The sequence below is a fragment of the Nilaparvata lugens genome, chromosome 5, assembly GCF_014356525.2.
Source record: "Nilaparvata lugens isolate BPH chromosome 5, ASM1435652v1, whole genome shotgun sequence".
NCBI lineage: Eukaryota > Metazoa > Arthropoda > Insecta > Hemiptera > Delphacidae > Nilaparvata > Nilaparvata lugens.
The window spans coordinates 45275618-45290539 of NC_052508.1; the positions used below are offsets into that span (position 1 = coordinate 45275618).

Below are 14922 nucleotides of genomic sequence, written 5' to 3' on the forward strand. Positions count from 1 at the left end.
AAGCCAGAGTATACTTCTTAACATTTTTGTCTGAGTTGTCTCTAATCTTCTGTCAAGTTCAGCTGTCAGTGTCCAAGTTTGAGCCCCATAAAACAGTGATGGATAGACACATTTTCTGAGGGCTTCCGCTTTTAATTCATTCAAGAAGTCTCCTTTGAATATTTTCCTTAGGATCCAATACTTCTTCCATCCCTTGCTTATGCTCTTTAACATCTTAGTTATCCTGTATATAGTATTGAAAAATTTTATTATATCAATCACTTACAGAATACATCATTCACAGTAATCGAAACCTACCTTTAGATGAGGTTAGGGGTTGGAGTTGAGGAAAGGTTATTATTGGATTTAGGATTCAGGTTGGGTTGTCAGTATTGTCACTAACATCCAAAGATGCATAGACTCATATATATATATATATATATATATATATAATATATATATATATATATATGATATAGATAAAGGATGCAATCTATAGGTAGTAGTAGGTAGTTGCATCTACCTCCTTTCCTGCAACTTCTGTCCTGCCTTCTACATAGGTGAAACCACCACTGCCCTAAACCTCCGGATCAACCAACAATCACAGGGCTAATACTTCCCTACCCATCGCTACCCATGGCTCTGAGCACAACAAGAACTTTGACCAATGCTTCAAAGTCAAAGTCCTTGCCACCCTCCCTACCGCAGCCCCCTCCATATATATATATATATATATATATATATATGTACATCTTCCTTGACAAGTGGCAGTCTGCTCGGTTGAGGAAGGAGACTCAGTCTCCGAAAATTTCCCCCCCCCATTTCTAATGTAAGTTTTTAAGTGTTTTCAATCTATTTATATCTCGTGTCTCCTGTTTTAATTTTTATATATATAATATATAGTGCTAAAATACCTCAATGGCAGCTTTCAATTTCAAGTAAAGACCAGCTCTGCAGAGCAAAAGAGCAATATCTGAACGTCCGCAGAGTTTGTGTTCACACCAAAAACATCTGTAGACCAGCAGAGCTTTTTTCGCTTGGTTCTCAGTTGCACTCTGATTCCAAAATTTTTAATTATTACATTTATTTTTCATTTTTTTGAGCAAACGCAAGCCAAATCATTTATTTCAAGGCGCTGAATCCGAATCTGAAATAAGAATTCTTCTATCTTCATTTTTACGTGATTTAGGTTTTTAATGAGAGGTCTTTATCGAAAACGTCCGCTCGGATGCCTGGATAAAATCGCTCCCAGAGCAATTCGAAAACATCTGCATGCGAGCAGAGTTTTGTTGGAACGTTGGCTGGCAGATACAAAGATGTCGGTGTGAACACCCGCATTGATTAAGCCGGCGACAGATCTTTTTAAATCCATCCATCCATCCACAGACTCTGCAGAGCTAGTGATTTTGGTCTGAACATTACTTAAGAGCATTGGGAAGGCATAGGCATTGTGGGTCTATACCTCTTAAAGGTATTTGCCAACATCCACCGATGTCATCTATATGAATATATGAATTAGATCATAGGACTTGTGACAGGATGAGACAAATATTTATGATACTGTTAAATACACATTCTCCTTGAATATAACACTGGGGTAAACAACACCCCAATAATTTTTTATTTGACAGATGGAATATTAAATAGAGAATGCATTTATTCAAATGCTAATTAATATATAACTATTATTTAACGAAAATCCTAAATAAATGCTGTACATCACCCCGAATACTTATGCTACTGCAGACATTGACAACAGAGTTAACAGCTAGATGGAAATTCGATGAGAACTACTATCCAAAAATTAGTTGCCAGCCCGGGAATCGAACCCGGTACCTCCCAATTGCTAGTCAGGAATGCTTACCCTTACACCAAACTGATAATCTCAGGATAGCAGCGCTCATCTGATGTATTTGCCCCATAGGCAGTTGGCACTGACTGTTAGTATACTAACAGCGACGGAAACTGTCGACTTAGGGGTGTAGTACACCCCAGTGTTATATTAACGTATGCAATTTTCGTACTATTTTATATTATAGTTAATCGAACTATTAACCAAGTGTTGAAATTTTTTTTATTCGATTCTTCATTAGGAATTTACTTTTTACTTTCCTTGCCCTATTACCATAGGTAAGGAAAGTATTGCTTTCCAAAAAAAGGTACCCTAATTTCAAGTTTTCTACACGTTTCAAGGTCCCCTGAGTCCAAAAACATGATTTTTGGGTGTTGGTCTGTGTGTGTATGTGTGTGTGTGTGTGTGTGTGTGTGTGTGTGTGTGTGTGTGTGTGTGTGTGTATGTGTGTATGTCTGTGAACACGATAACTCCATTCCTAATTAACCGATTGACTTGAAATTTTAAACTTAAGGTCCTTATACCATGAGGATCCGACAATAAGAAATTCAATAAAATTCAATTCAAGATGGCGGAAAAAATGGCGGATAATTACTAAAAAACCATGTTTTTCACGGTTTTCTCGAAAACGGCTTTAACGATTTTCTTCAAATTTATACCATGGATACCTATTTATAAGCCCTATCAACTGACATGAGTCTCATTTCTGGGAAAATTTCAGGAGCTCCGTAATATTATTGAGAAAAATGGCGGATAATCACTAAAAAACCATGTTTTTCACGATTTTCTCAAAAATGACTTGACCGATTTTTTTTTTCAAATTCATACCCTGTATAGTTATTTATCGGCTCTATTAACTGGAATGAGTCTCCTGTCTGAGAAACTAATGGGGGGTCCACTCCATCCTTGAGAAATGGACTTTGTAGCCTCCTTCTTATGCATGAGGTAGGTAGGTAGAGCAGTTCATAAAAAGAACACATAGTCGAGATATTCATCTGTAGAACAGCTGTTTTGACGACTTTTAAAAAATATCGAATTTCACAATTTACACAAAGGAAAAAGTACTCTGAAAACAATTATACACATATACAGAAGTCTGATCGTAGTTTCAAATATGTTGCCGCCAATCGTCATTATGTTATTCCCCTAAATCATTCTCGTTTAAGAATGAGGCTTATAATTCAATGAGCAAGGAAAGTTGTGTGAGTGTACCACACCAGATTTTTCTCAGTTTTTTTGTTAGTCATCTATGTTGTAGTATTCCACCTGACAAAATTACTCACAAGATTCGACTTCTACAAAATTTCTATAAGAATAAAACATAAATGAATAGAAAATCTTGTTTCAAAATTAATTGAATGCCTGAAAAATTATTTTGGTATCGGTTTTAGTATGTTGACATCATTAGTTGTTGGATATCACTGGAGATTGTGAATAAAGACATCGAAGGAAGTAAAACAAGAATAATGAGAGATGAGAATGATTTCCAGGAGCATAACCTTCTCACGAGAACATTACATTTTTCTTCAAGACTCTGATGCACAACAGAATCTGCATAATGTTATCAATGGTCTGGAAGCAAGTGAAGAAGTGTGTGATTCTCTTTTGAATGTATAAAGAAATACTTATTCGGTCTTCAACGATTTTTATCTGAACATAGTTGTGGCAAATTGTAAAAGTGTATTCTCATCTATAAAAAGAAACAGAGTTCTGTCATTCACCACGATGCAATCAAACAAAAAATCCTAGTCTATATTATTTGTTAAACTTACTCCATTACTTGACTCTATAGCGTTCCTGAAATACATAATTTGAATGCATAGAATAGTAGGAGCGATGCGATATACAGGCCACTACGCGCATTAATCATGGGGGAGGACCGCGCCGCAGCGTAACAGTGCTACTTATCTCCCTCCCACCGCCGCATCTATGATCGTAACCCCCAAACTATATATATCATTGAATTCAGGAAGAAACGGCCTACAACGTTTATTGGGAACCTTTTCCTCTAAGTCGGCTAACGATTTAAATATTCAAGAAATAACAAAAAGTCCATAATAAAAAAAATACATTTTTCGAGATATTTTATTTTTTTGCGGAAAAACTATGCGGTTTATCGCAAAAATGAAGAGGACCACATTAAAAGCCAGTTATAAGTACATAATATTGGGAAAAAAGTCAAAGCTGTACTATAAATAGTAACTGCAGGACAAGCGATTTTATAAGCGCGCGTTTTTTACAACTTACTCCCCTCCCCCCCAATTTGTCGACCACCCTGGGACGTGACGACATCGAGTTTCATATACACTGAAGACCCCCTAACAATAATCCGAAGTCAAATTCTCTGCCTCTCTCATGTATGCTCAATGTAAGCCAGCGTATTTCGAGAAGAAAACTTGACATTTTCGACATGCTAGAAACTTTTTTATTTCAAAAGATAAGTGGGTGGTGAAAGCGGGAAAGTTGCTCAGAAATAATTGAAATTATCAAAATCAGTAGTCTCAACTTATAGACTATAATCGATGGAAAACAAAGGCTAGCGGATGTCAAACTCCTCCGACTAGGACTGCAATTCCAACATCCGAATACCATCCACGGTGCGATGTCATCAGTTTTCATTTCACAATTTATAGCAAGAAAATATTATGAAAACATGAGATCATTCGGTGAGAGAATTAGCTTGTTGGCTACTTATTGCCTCTTCCTGGTATCTTGTCTACTCGCCTAACAAACTAAAACAATGGTAATCTTATACAATATTATACTGAATAATATTACAAACATAAATAATACATGATAGTTTGTAGATCCTTGGAGAAACATGGAAAATATAATAGTGTAGCAGTAGAATTGGTATTTGGATTGAAAACATTTCTCAAGCTTGGGGAATGCGAATGGGAAGGTCAGCTACAATAAAGAGTGGAAATAGAAAGATGGCAACACGGTGCTTCAGAGAAATGCAACACAATCCACGAATGACCTTCTAATTTCCGTCTCTAGCAACATTCTCCCCGATGGCGATAGAAATCCAAACAATAGCCTGTTCTAAAATAATTCCAAAAGAATGTTTCTATAGACTAATGAACAGGCAAACTGAAGAAATATAAATTCAATGTATGTGGGCTTACAACTGTCATCAAGACGCTCACCTGCTTTCAAGTCACAGAACCTGTAGGAAGGCCTCCTAATTGACCGCAGCGAAGCTAAGGTCTAAGTTTCGACTCGATCCGCTTTTGTTTGTTTGTTTGTACCGCAGTTACAGTCGCAGTTATTGTCCGATTTGGATGAAATTTGGTATGCAAGTTCTTTGAAACAAGGCGCAGAAACGTATGTGTAGCGATTTTTGGTAAGACCTCCGGTTTTTTGTAATATTTAAAAAACCGTAGAATAACCTCAAAAGTATCTTTGAAGATAAAGCAACTCATGTTCCTACTTTTTCGCATTTGTGCATTTTTGTGTCGCTCTACAGTGTCAAGTCTTTTGTTTTCCTTTTGGTATGAGATCGGAAACCGATTTGTGAGCATTAAAATTCTGCATAGGCATAACAAGTCATACCATTGAATCCACTTTTCATGAAAAACATCATTAGCAGCCTCCTGTCATTGTCACCAACAAACCCATCTTATTTAGAATCATTTTCCATCTCACCATCGTCTGTGAGACGATTCATCATCTAAATTGCCTACTGCATATTCCATTTTTCCGCCAGTTGACCGATTTCTTATAATTAATTATTAGAAAAGTTGTAATATATGTTTATATTGTGAATATGGAGACGATATAAAGGTACCTCCTTGATAAGGCCGGTGTCCCTGCAAACAGTGTCTCTAGCACTTTCAATGGAGAAAATAATAGATGACATGGCTAAATCTTCACAATAATATACTGTACTTACTGGCCCTTCTCATTAGATTGAGAGTTGTATTCATGAGCGAGGTCTACTGTTCGCAGAACTACTAGTATAAAACATAAGAATTATTTCAGTCTCAATGTATTGGCACTCCAGGGATTGTAAAGGATTGTATTGTGTTGGTTTACGACAAGTATCGCCGATTCTAATAGAGATTAGATTTCATATCATGCGAGCGTGAACAGTGAAAAATGAGCCAGAAAAAACACAATTGGATCATTTATTTCTTGTTCTTGAATTAATCAATAAAGTGATATAGTACAATATATAACCTATTTTTGGACATGTTATATAATTATCAAAATTTGGGAATGGAATAGTTTTGGGCCAAGTCTGTTGTTCCTTCCTAATCATATTTTCATGATTTGTAATTGTATCCACGAATAAATGAATATTATTCATTGTCCAAAGAAACCAGAAATATTTCTGAAGATTTAAATTATCAACAGTTTTGATACCCAGGAATGGGTTTTTTCGTAATGTTTGAGGCGCTTTGATTACTAAATAAAAAGTAATCACAATGTTTCGCGGAATAACCTAACATTTTCAAAGTTCCCTGACTACGATTCTCATGTTTTGTTGACAAGTCCTTCAATACTTTTGTTGCAGTCATTTAAACCCAAACCTATGCTCAAATATAAATGAATTAAAAACTCATTATCGGAACATAAATCAACAATTGGAAATGCTTGGAAGTGGATTATCTGTAATTGGAATATTTATATTCAAAAGATTTTTCATCCGACAAAAAATATCTACTTATAAATTCTACAATTGAAAAATATATTAATAGATAAATACTGATTCTCAACAAACCAATGATTGACCCTATAAATGAAAGAGTCGAAAGGTCAAGCTTCGTAACAAAAATAGTATTCATCAACATCAACAATCAAAATCCTATACTGAAGCAACCCTACATCACTATCGCTAGGAGGGTTACACCATAGAGAAACAACAGCATAACTTACGCTAAGAAACATACGCTATTGCTTCTCTATGGTTACACCAATTATAAACAACAGATCATACCTAGCTATCACTTATAGTGAGGTTCACGTTATTATAATGGCAGTGGAGAAAAATAGGAGAAAAGCGTTGCCGATCCTCTGTCTTGTCAATGCCTTCTATATACGGTAGGTGATACAGGTTTATTAACGGTTCATCCTCGCTAAAAAAATCAATCATATTTTACTAAGAAATTATATTTATCAATAATTTCATAATGTATTTCCATAATTAAGATGCAATATTCTGTTAATTAATTATTAGTTCTACATTGTTAAAAGACGATTTGGCAACAGAGCAGAGCGAGAAAGAGATAGCGCCGTCAGCTTTGTTGAATGATAGACAAGGATAGCAATACCTTTGCTAATCAAACACTGCCATTATTACGTGGACCTCACTATATAAATTCTATGAACAGTAGACTTTGCACAGTTATAAACTACCGCTTCCTCTAATACTGTCCATCAGAGTAAATTCTGTCCTGTCCAACATAATGGCTGATTCTGCTGTTTGCGTTGATGTGTCGACTATGCTTAATAATCTGTTGTAAACAAGTACTATCATCAAAAACTAATTTCCTTAAAGACATACTGGCAACTGTTCAGCTCGAGTTGAAAGCAAAGAAAGGTCCAGAGAAAATACTAGTCCAGGAAACGAATGTTCAAAAAAAGGTATAGAGGGAAAAGTTTGGAACACAATTTTGTAGCCCGCAGCTCTTATAAGGGGGTAAACATGATATCAAAAGTCTTCACTCCTACCCCTGTACTAGGGGGGTGGGGGTGGTTTGAAAGTACTGTACCATATTTTGGGTTTTTGCACATATCTCGAACAATATGCATCTTTCGGAAATTTTTGTCGAATACAAAATTATAGTTTACAAATTAGCCTAAAAATTTCATTTGTTACATTTTCCCATATCTCTCCTAGTTTTCTAGGTATGAGATCTTGAAGCTGTCACATTTTGAAGAAAAACGCTTCCGGCTTCGATTTTTCCATCTTTTTGGCCTTATAACTTTTGAACAATTGTTTGAAAAAATCCGTGCAATCATGAGCTCATAGAGCATCATATTTTTTCAATTTCATTTATTATTTCATTATTTTACGCATCTCCCTACGATTGTTGCAGCCGTTATAGTGTCGAGTGTAAAATCTTCAGTTTAACAACAAAATATCAATTGACAGGAGAATTTGGAGGGAATGTTTGGAACAAAATATTTGACGTCGCAGCTTTGTTTGGACTAGTTAGAAGGTGAACATATCCTAAGTATGCCCATACCCCTTGTGCTCAAGGGATGAGGGTACTTTAGAGTTGCATTCTTTCATTCCTGGCTTACACGCATGTATCTTGGAAACAATGCATTTCAGCGACATGACTAACGGAACAAAAATGAAGCTAGATAAATTTCCTATGAGTTTTGTTCAGTAGAGTTTTGTGATATCTCCTTTAGTTTTCGAGATATTCACTTTTAAACGTGTAAAATCTTTGAAAAGACAGTTTTTCTTCCAACTTTTTGCATTTTCAGGGATTATTGCAGGTATAGCTGAGCCATCTGTTTGGTTTTGAAATAAATAATTATTTTATTGAGTCAACTATAGAGGTTTGAAAATACATAGTATAGTTTCTCAACAACAGTTATCTGATTTCTCAACGCTCACGCACTCTGGTTTTGTGGTATATCTTCAAGTTTCTACTTTTACGTCTTGCATTTCAAAGAAAAACTCCCCATTTCAAAGCAATTCAAAAGCATTTGAGCTTGTCATGCTGAGTTTGACTCGAGATTATAAATTGTTGTCTTATGGGTAGGAGAGCGCAACCAAGTTACAAAATAAAGTAGAAAGAGGAAAGGAGAGCCGAATATCGACCAGTATTCAAAAATACCAACGATATCCTTGCTAAGCCTTTGCTCCAACAACTGACTTTGTAATGACTGATGATATTCTAAATGCATCTCAATCGATTCTAGCCTTCTTTTCTTCTAATCTTTCAAGCTAAATGTATATTCAAGCCCAATATTATTTGCTCACTAACGAGAGTTAACACATTTTATGAAATAATGGTTTTCAAACAGACTTTCCACTACGTCTACGAATGTTATCTACGACAAAGAATAACTGACTAAGCATTTCCAAGATGAGTTGAACTCAAAAAACAAACCTGTATCAAATTCACAAAATAATTCTCTAAGAAAGACTTGAATTATCTCTAATCTATGTGAAATAAAAAAACTTTAAAGATTGGTTTTCCCACTTCTCCACTTGGATTCCCAGTGCCCTAATTATAGTTCTCAAAAGTCAGAACCATTTCTAATCGCACAAATTAGATGAATACATTGCTCACGATACTCCCGTTAGATACTACGATTACAAGTTTCCAAATCACAAGATTACAAGTTTCCGATACTACGGTTACAAGTTTCCAAATCAATTCACGGTGATAGGAACCAACAACCTAAAACTGTAGGTGTAGGTATTCTACAATCATTTCTAATCAGTAATCACCATATATTCAATTTTTCTGAAAACCAGTAAACATGAGTTCACAGACATGAAAAGAGCCAGAATAAATTCAAATATGTATCTATTTTTGAGGCTGTGTACAGACTTATGCGCCACAACTTTGTTAGGGCCAAGCCACATTAACGTTTTTTTCTAGAACTGCTCGTAAAACACTTCTTTACGTACTGAAAACTCATCGTAAAATAGCTGATTTTAGGGTAGGTAACTGATAATCATTCTATTTTACGCTCGCTACACATGCGCAGTAGGCAGCAGGCACGTTATTTCAGGATTGCCAAGGATAAATAATTATTGTTCATAACATCAGCAACAGGATTATTACAGCATTTTTTTGAAAAAATATCAATTATTTGATAACAAAATTTATATGATTAATTTTAGTAGTGTAGTAGAATGTTGGATTGGATTTGTTCACAATAATCTCAGCATTCGCATTAGAATAAATTATTGATCATATTATTAATCTAGACCAGTTACTGGTCTAAGGTATTATTTTATGAATTGAATCAGTGATCAGCTGATCACAGAAGAAATTATTATTCTTCATATATTATATATGATCAATAATTTATTCTAATGCGAATGCTGAGATTATTGTGAACAAATCCAATCCTACATTCTACTACACTACTAAAATTAATCATATAAATTTTGTTATCAAATAATTGATATTTTTTGATAACTGTCTATTTTTTGACAGCCATCCATGATGGCGGCGATAGATCAGGGTTTTAGCTTTCATGTGATCAATCATACAACTGTATTGAAGGCAAATTATAAAGCAGTTTTAGAAAAAATATTGTATGTACTTCGAGCGTAAAACTTCTTTATTGCTTTCGCAGAATAGAATGATCGTGCTTCACTACGTGTCGCGCGATAACTGTTTTGCTAAAGCAATAAAGTCGCGTTTTGCGCTTTTAATACATGAATAGCTTGGACTTGAGGACATACATGATGGACTTGTGGCAGTTGATAGAGCTTATCAATGACTATTTTAGGTATAAATTTGATCAAAACGTTGGAGCCGTTTTTGAGAAAATCGCAAAAAACCCTGTTTTTGACAACATTTTTGCCATTTTAGCCACCATCTTGAATAGAACTTGAGTAAATCCTTATAGTGTAAGGACACACACACACACCAATACCCAAACTCAGGGGACCTTGAAACGTATAGAAATTTGGAAATTGGGGTACCTTAATTTTTTTCGGAAAGCAATACTTTCCTTACCTATGGTAATAGGGCAAGGAAAGTAAAAAGTGGTTGACAATTTTAAATTTGTGTTTTCATCACAATTTCATTATTATTCGCCATATTTTTTCCAAAATTATTCATTAAGTTACTCACTGATCAATTATTTTCATGTTTTTAGTTATTAAATTTCAATAAATGCCGGTAAATTAGCCTAAGTTACTAGTATTTCAACTTCATTTGATAAAAGTTCATCAAATGAAGACATTTTAAAGTTTCTAAATTACAATTTCATGATTCTGTATAATTCCAGCCTAATCATTTTGATTCATAGGCTAATTGATAATAAGATAATCATTTCAAAGCAGACTAACTAAATCTCTTTCGAGTTTTCCAGTAGTGGGGATAAAATGTTTCAACCTCCTACCAACCTCATCCCGTACCCTTCCCCTGCCTGTATTCCCTTCCACTTAAGAAAATGGCTCAATAAAAATCAATTCTACTCTTTAGAAGAATGCAGGACAGGAGTATGTAAAACAAGTTATTATTATCAACTATTATATGAAATAGTTAATCATAACGCAGCCTTATTATGGGTGAGCTATTGGAACTTATGGATTGATATTGTTGTATTTATTCATTTTAAGGATTTGTTATTATTGATTTTATTATGTATTGTGACCTAATTATGATTTCATTATGTAGGCCTACTGTAATCTTATAAAATATTTTGTGACGTATCCTTATGTACTACTGTATCGTCAGGCTGAATAAATTGATTGGAGGATGGACAATGTTTTAAGGAGGAATGAAGGAGTACCACCTATAAAATATCTTAAAATTTTGTACAGGCCGGCCTGCCCTAACATTAATGAAGACACTCTCACAAAAAAGGTCATCAGAATTCTTATTTCAAAACAGTAGGCCTACTGGCTTTTAGACACCTATACAACAAGAATTAATTGCGTCTGCGACATACCCTATCACACCGCCATCGCCCATGTGTACACCCAGAGGTATTAAAGAAAAGAAATTCTGAATAGTATTGCAAACGGAATAACTTGCCATTAGAAATCTAATGTAAATACAACTTAACTGACAACTGCTCTTAAGCATTGCATTATTATAATAGTGTGATCAATATATTGTATTATAGTTATTCAAAAAAATACTCTATGCTTGAGTAGACTATGCAATAGTAACACTTGATCATTGACAGAAGAATATTGATACTATAAGAAAATAGGTTTGTTAGTTAGGCTACACCAATTACCAATAAATGAATAAATATAATTCAATATCATTTGACAAAATATATTAGAATGTAAGCCTACCGTAGCTTAAGTAACAAAAACGTGAGTAGGCCTAGTAAAACCAAAGTAACAGTCAAACAATGCAACAATGAAATTAAAGTCAAACCTCAATAATTTTCTTTTAAATCTAAGTTAATTTTTACAATATTAAAAATAAATGAATTTAATCTCAGATGAACATTATCTACAGTTGTTGGGTACGGTACCGTACGCTATAAGTTTTCATTCAAAGGCCCATGTCACAATATATTTATTAAAAGGAGGAAATATTTAAACGATTATTTAGAAAATTAGTAAGTAAGTTTACTCATTTATATTTCATTAATAACAAAGAATCTAATCAAGATAGGTTACTGTATATGACGAGGTTATAAACCTTTATAGCGAGGTTAATAGTCATCGGAGATAAAAGCAAGGACGATGCACGGTTTATAATCTTACAACTAAAAAAATATTATTTGATTAGTATTTGAAAGGAAACAAAGAATCTAATCTGTTTTCAATTATAAGAAAACAAAAATCATAGAAACAATAAGAATTAGACGATATGTCTAGATGTTTAGAATAAAGAACTTCAAGTAGGTCTTTCAACTCACTCTCAAAAGCTTGGAGGAACATTTCGTGGTCTCCTGGAGTTTGATCATTTCTAGTAGTCTTTGTATTATCAGTCTCTTTTTCTCGTTTTTTTGGAGGCATTATTCACTTGTTAATTTTCACTAGATAGAAATTTAATTCTCACAGCACCAAACCCGCGAACTTATATACTCTACCGGCTGACCTATGGATTCACAACAGAGGCAATATGAGAACAAAAAATATATTATTTTGTCTATCACACATTCTCAATGTGATCAAAACAACTTTAAATTATACATTGATAAGGACCAAATTGATATTAATAAACAGAATTCAGAAATTATCTTGTTAACACCACAAAACCATCAATAATTACAAAAACAAACGTTGGAGACACAAGAATTTATAAACACAGCACACTGATACTGCATTTTCAGAATTCAGAGTGTACAGTGTAGACTGTAGAGTGAAGGTAGATGAGGTTGACAAAATGGCTGCTCAACGGATGCTTGAACTTATTATCGGCGGGAGCTGTAAATTTAAAAATTTGGTGTCATCGTCAGACCATGATTGCATTAATTTGATATTAAACATGTATTATATAAAATTATTCTTTCACTTTTCATGTAAAATACAAATTTCCTTTCAATCGGATAACTTTTGGCGGGAGCTTTAAATGAACCAAAAAGTACGGTACCTAGGCTATAATACATATATAAATTATTAAATTATTGAAAAACTGAAAAGGCCTGGGCCTCTACTCCACTTACAACAAAATGAAATCAATAAAAATAAGTCATTCAGATCATTCTATAAAAAATTCATTTTAGATGTCTTTAGAAATGGTGGGTAGTTTTAGTAAATCTGCGGCATCAGATCACTTATATTTAGGCTATATTGAACTCATCAACTTTAGCCTAAATACCGCACATTAATGAAAACCAAATTGAAATTATTATGAACAGATTTGAAAAATGATCTTGTCTTAGAAGAGAAGAATTTATAAACACAGCACACTGTCATAGGCCTACTGCATTAGTGATGAAGAGTGAAAGGCACACGGTATAACTTCAAATTCAAGCTTATAAAGAATTCAATTTTTCCTATTTTTTTTTCAAAAGTCTAATTCTATAAAAGATTCACATATATGTAGATAGACGGGTATAGATTTTGGAAATAAATTTACATTGTGAAGATTTTTGTTTATTAATGCACTTAATAATAATTAACAAAAGTTCTATGGACCAAGTTGTAGAATTAAGCGTTCCTTCAGCTCAATGAAGCTGAATATATTAGTATTATTAATATTACCGTATGTACCTACTTAATTTTGATAAGTAATTTTTCATGCTCTCCATCTACTCTTCTGTTAACATATCTGTAAACTACTACTCTATTAATCATAGAATGCAATAAATTATTGTTACGCCGATATATTTTCTACAAAGAAATTATATCATGATTATTATATTATATTGATATAATATAATGTAGTAATAATATTTCAATATTGATATGTTCATTCAAATCATCCAATCCCTAATCCTTGTATTCCAGTTTTTTACTATCATAATTTTATTGTTTCTATGTGTGATAAGAAAATCTGTTGTGTCTAGGTCGAGAATTCAAACTCAATGTCAATATATTCTTTTGAACAGGCTCAAGATTATGTTATTGATTGTGTGCATAACATACAATAATTCCTGAATTTTCAATAATTCTATTCATACTTGTTCATAGATTCAAGAAGCAAGTTATTATCGGCTTGATAAAGCCCTGAAATAAATCTCAATACAACATAATCTGTTTAAATACGTTTACTAGGCAATATAAACATAGGCTTTACGTATGCAATTATATGAATAAATAATGGATAAATTAACTTCCATAATTAATTTTCAAATAGAATAATAAATCAGTTCAAATTCTGATTCAGAAGCTATGAAAGTGCTCATTAGCATAGGGTGATAATGGCGTGTAGTTCGAAGGCCTCTCATGTGACGTCCACACACCCAATTCATGTTGCTTCAGCGACTACGCTCAAGCCGTGTCTAGTATATTAATGGTCGAAGGTTTTAGTAAATCTGCGGCATCAGATCACTTATTTAGGCTATATTGAACTCATCAACTTTAGCCTAAATACGCACATTAATGAAACCAAATGAAATTATTATGAACAGATTGAAAAATGATCTTGTCTTAGAAGAGGAGAATTTATAAACACAGCACACTGTCATAGGCCTACTGCATTAGTGATGAAGAGTGAAAGGCACACGGTATAACTTCAAATTCAAGCTTATAAAGAATTCAATTTTTCCTATTTTTTTTTCAAAAGTCTAATTCTATAAAAGATTCACATATATGTAGATAGACGGGTATAGATTTTGGAAATAAATTTACATTGTGAAGATTTTTGTTTATAAATTCAGTAATAATAATAATAATATATATCATTGACCAATACGATAATCTCTCTGCTACGACCGTACCTCTACGCTTTATAACGGCCGAATTTGCTTTTCCTCCTCGTATAACCCTATACGCTATACTGCCTATACTCGTCGTCTTTTTTCCTTTA

General features: G+C 33.7%; 1 protein-coding gene across 1 annotated transcript in view; it reads right to left on the bottom strand.

The window, feature by feature from the left end:
- The window catches only part of LOC111048397 (polycomb protein suz12-B), a 106068-nt gene extending 93257 nt beyond the window's left edge, over positions 1–12811 (bottom strand). Inside the window, exon 1 of the mRNA XM_039429507.1 lies at positions 12365–12811. Coding sequence (XP_039285441.1) covers positions 12365–12464 — 100 coding nt within the window. The 5' untranslated portion in view covers positions 12465–12811. The remainder of the gene's footprint in view (positions 1–12364) is intronic.
- Between the last annotated feature and the right edge of the window lie 2111 nt (positions 12812–14922).